The 4,467-nt window shown below is 38.7% G+C and overlaps 1 protein-coding gene across 2 annotated transcripts; it reads left to right on the forward strand.

The window, feature by feature from the left end:
• The first annotated feature begins 371 nt into the window (after nucleotides 1-371).
• Nucleotides 372-3,884, forward strand: LOC107486864 (extensin-2). 2 transcript variants are annotated; one of them, XM_052260821.1, is made up of 4 exons: nucleotides 372-1,084; nucleotides 1,127-1,276; nucleotides 1,784-3,399; nucleotides 3,500-3,884. In XM_052260821.1, the coding sequence occupies exons 1-3, from the start codon at nucleotides 424-426 to the stop codon at nucleotides 3,361-3,363; spliced, it is 2,391 nt and encodes a 796-aa protein (XP_052116781.1). In that variant the 5' UTR covers nucleotides 372-423; the 3' UTR covers nucleotides 3,364-3,399; nucleotides 3,500-3,884. The 2 variants fall into 2 exon arrangements, with proteins under 2 accessions (XP_052116781.1, XP_052116782.1); XM_052260822.1 differs by having other exon boundaries at nucleotides 373-988.
• The last annotated feature ends 583 nt before the right edge of the window (nucleotides 3,885-4,467 follow it).

A 4,467-nucleotide genomic window follows, 5' to 3' on the forward strand; every position in this document is an offset into this window, starting at 1 on the left:
AATTAATGCATTATTAATAATTAATTGTAGCATCATATTCATATGAAGAGTTAATTAATTAGATGCTGTGTGATAATTTTATGTTTATTTAAAAGAGTAGTTAGAACAAACGGAGCCATTTGGAGGAATAATAATACAAATAATTAAAAATGAAAGAAAGGTTAAGATACATAAAAAAAATTGACAATGCAAGGCCAGCTACCTAGTCTAGTAGGGAAGGTTCATCAATCATCATCATGTTGATTTAAATAAAGAATAAATTAAAAATGAGCATGAAAGCGAATGAATGGATAGATTGAATGGGTCTGAGTCTTCTCATGACAGCTACGTGCATGCAAATTACTACTATATAAGTAGTAAGCATTTTGAGTAAGTTTTCAAGCAAGGAATTAAACACACCACCGTCTCTGAACAATAATTATAATGTCCGGCGGTGCCAAAGGCCCCATGAGGGGGCGTCTTTGGCCACAAATGACCATTACTGCAGCATTCGCCATTATTTTCATTTCCTATAATGTGGCAGCTGCAGATCCTTACATCTACAACTCTCCACCTCCACCACCCTATGAATACAAGTCTCCTCCGCCACCCTCACCTTCTCCCCCGCCACCCTACCCTTACTACTACAAATCTCCACCACCACCATCCCCCTCTCCCCCGCCACCTTACTATTACAAATCCCCACCACCACCTTCACCATCTCCTCCCCCATCTTACTATTATAAGTCTCCACCCCCACCTAAGGACCCTTATTACTACAAGTCTCCACCACCTCCGTCACCATCTCCTCCACCGCCATACTACTACAAATCTCCTCCTCCTCCATCTCCATCTCCTCCACCCTCATACTACTACAAGTCACCTCCTCCTCCATCTCCATCGCCGCCTCCACCTTACTATTACAAATCTCCACCATCACCTTCACCATCGCCTCCTCCGCCTTACTACTATAAGTCACCTCCTCCTCCATCTCCTGTGCCTCATCCACCTTACTATTACAAATCTCCACCGCCACCTTCACCATCTCCTCCTCCGCCTTACTACTATAAATCACCTCCTCCCCCATCTCCTGTGCCTCATCCACCTTACTACTACAAGTCTCCACCACCACCAGTGAAATCTCCACCATACTATTACAATTCTCCTCCTCCACCAGTTGTATATCACCACCACCCCCATCACCAGCTGGTCGTTAAGGTTGTAGGTAAAGTCTATTGCTACAAATGTTATGACTGGGCATACCCCGAAAAATCTCATAACAAGAAACACCTCAAAGGTATGTTATAATTCATATATACTTCTTTAATACTTCTTTTCTATCCCTTTATAGATATTATTTCTAGTATGAAAGTATTCTTTCTTTTTATTTTATTGGGTTATAGTTTAACTTTTAGTACTATTTAACTGATGCAACTTGCTTTTTCATTACTTTTTGGAGAAGTAAAACGATTTTTTTATATACTTCTTTAAAACTCAGTTTAAAAAAAAAAACTCATGTTTCTATTATTTTATCAAGGTCAACAATAACTTTGCACAATTTTCCTTATCTGAAAAAGATTTTGTTTATTATCAACAAATGCAATATATATTACGAGAATGGTGTAACTTTAATTTTCATTTAGAAGGGTTAGTTGTTAATTAGTAGTAATCTTATAGTAAGACCAATAAATAACATTTAAAACTCTAGCATGCAATTTACTTTATTGTTTTTTTATGTATGAATTATGATTTGATTTCTATTTATATATATTTCATTGATGTTAACTTTTAAATTATGACACAGGAGCTGTTGTAGAAGTGACATGTGAAGTAGGAAGTAAAAGCATTAAGGCATATGGTACAACAAAGATTAATGGAAAATACATTATAACTGTGAAGGACTTTGATTATGTCAAATATGGATCTGCAGTGTGCAAAGCTAAGCTCCATGCTCCTCCTGAGGATTCACCCTGCAACATCCCTACTTTGTTGAACGATGGAACTCACTTGTTCTTGAAGTCTGAGGACAAGTATGAAGTTGTTCTCAAGGCTAAGCCATTTGCTTATGCTTTAAAGAAGTCATATGAAAAATGTGAAAAGCACAGTCACCACCACAATCACAGACCTTCACCTACTCCATATTATTACAACTCACCACCTCCTCCATCATCACCAGCATATGTGTATAAGTCTCCTCCTCCACCATCACCAGCATATGTGTATAAGTCTCCACCTCCACCAGCATATTATTACAAATCTCCACCCCCACCATCACCTACTTATGTCTATAAGTCTCCACCTCCCCCTCCATACTACTACAAGTCTCCACCTCCACCATCACCATCTCCTCCACCACCTTACTATTACAAATCTCCTCCTCCACCCAAAGAGTTGCCACACCCTACTCCTTACTATTATAAATCACCACCTCCACCATCTCCATCGCCACCACCTCCTTACTACTACAAGTCACCTCCGCCACCATCACCTTCTCCTCCTCCTCCATACTACTACAAATCCCCTCCACCACCCAAAGAGTTGCCACACCCTACTCCTTACTATTATAAATCTCCTCCACCTCCCTCGCCTTCTCCACCACCTCCTTACTACTACAAGAGTCCTCCTCCACCATCTCCCTCTCCTCCTCCTCCATATTACTACAAATCCCCTCCACCACCTAAAGAATTGCCACACCCTACTCCTTACTACTATAAATCACCACCTCCACCATCTCCATCACCACCACCTCCTTACTACTACAAGTCACCTCCACCACCATCACCTTCTCCTCCTCCTCCATACTACTACAAATCCCCTCCACCACCGTCTCCATCGCCTCCTCCTCCATACTACTACAAGTCTCCTCCTCCTCCAGAAAAATCACCAGAATATCCCCCTTACTACTACAAATCTCCACCTCCACCATCACCATACTATTACAAGAGTCCTCCACCACCATCTCCATCACCACCACCCACTTACTACTACAAATCTCCACCTCCACCATCACCTTCACCACCGCCTCCTTACTATTACAAGTCACCTCCACCACCATCTCCATCACCACCTCCTCCTTATTATTACAAATCTCCTCCACCTCCCTCGCCTTCTCCACCACCTCCTTACTACTACAAGAGTCCTCCTCCACCATCTCCCTCTCCTCCTCCTCCCTACTACTACAAATCTCCTCCACCACCATCACCGTCTCCCCCACCACCTTACCATTACGTAAGCCCTCCTCCACCATCCCCATCTCCACCACCACCATATCACTATACCTCACCACCTCCTCCATCCCCAACTCCTACTCCCACATACACTTACAAGTCTCCTCCGCCACCGGCGTACATCTATGCTTCCCCACCACCACCAATCTACAAGTGAGGTTAGAATGCAGAAGCACAAATCGTGATAAGTCATGTAAGTAGTTTTATTATCTTAAAAAGGATAGTTAAGTATGTACGTAATTGATTGATCTACAGCGTATTGATTATATTATATATTGTTACATATATTTCAGGGTCTAGTGGAATAAAGTCTTCTATTTGGAGCAAAGTAAAACATTATTCATATCCAAGTTCTTTGAATAACATAATTTCTCTAAGCTACAAGGTTCGCTATTTGGGTTATGAGGCTGCTGCTTCTGTTTCTTGGACAGCAATCTTACATGTCCTGTGCTTAATAAGTTCAAGAAAAATCCGCAACAACAAGCCCCATCAGATTTGAAACTTCGAAGCCAAGTCAAGGTGAAAAGTGCAGTAGAGAGATGTATATTTCTTATTTGTTTATGCATAAATTAATATTATCATTTGTACGTTCTTTGTATGTTTATTTCCAATTATTGTGGCATTTTTTATTAATTATATCTTCTTACGCGTTTGCAATAAGAGTAATCATAATGTATATTACTTAGTGTGCACCGTTTTAATTCTTGTTTAATTTCTTCCCTAATAAGCAAAGCATATGGTAATATTTGATCATTTGGTAAATTCGAGATGGCGTTCTCAATAGAGCCAAAATTAAGATGCACATGCGGCACTTGCTGCTTTTTCTTTATATAACAAGTAATTAAAATAGGGAGCCACTCAAATAAAGATGTCCGAAACGTTTTTTTTAAAGATGTTTTTTGATAATTAAATTTTAATATATATAGTCAAAATTAAATCATATTTTAGTCATTTTCTATAATAAGGATATTATAGTTATTTTTTATAAAAAATAATATTAATTTAGACCGATTCAAGATTTGATTCATCATTTTTTTGTTAAATTAATTTATATGACCTAATTTTGACAAAGATAACACGATTTAATCGATTATTTGTATTAAATTCTAATTATTAAAAAATATTTTTAAAAAAAGACGTTTTAGACGTCTTTATTTGAGTGGCTCCCATTAAAATATTATTATTCTCTTATCTTCTACTATAAGGAAATTAAATTAAAGGGCAAAGTCTTGTTGCATGGCCGCTTAACATATAATTTCAT

The sequence above is a fragment of the Arachis duranensis genome, chromosome 4 (genome assembly GCF_000817695.3).
Source record: "Arachis duranensis cultivar V14167 chromosome 4, aradu.V14167.gnm2.J7QH, whole genome shotgun sequence".
In the NCBI taxonomy this organism is placed as follows: Eukaryota; Viridiplantae; Streptophyta; class Magnoliopsida; order Fabales; family Fabaceae; genus Arachis; species Arachis duranensis.

Excerpts from the sequence above, each read along its gene's own strand:
- LOC107486864 (XM_052260821.1), top strand. The coding sequence starts at position 424 with ATGTCCGGCGGTGCCAAAGGCCCCATGAGGGGGCGTCTTTGGCCACAA. Across the intron at positions 1,085-1,126 it reads ATCTCCTGTGCCTCATCCAC|CATACTATTACAATTCTCCT; the intron begins CTTACTACTACA and ends TGAAATCTCCAC. Across the intron at positions 1,277-1,783 it reads TAACAAGAAACACCTCAAAG|GAGCTGTTGTAGAAGTGACA; the intron begins GTATGTTATAAT and ends ATTATGACACAG.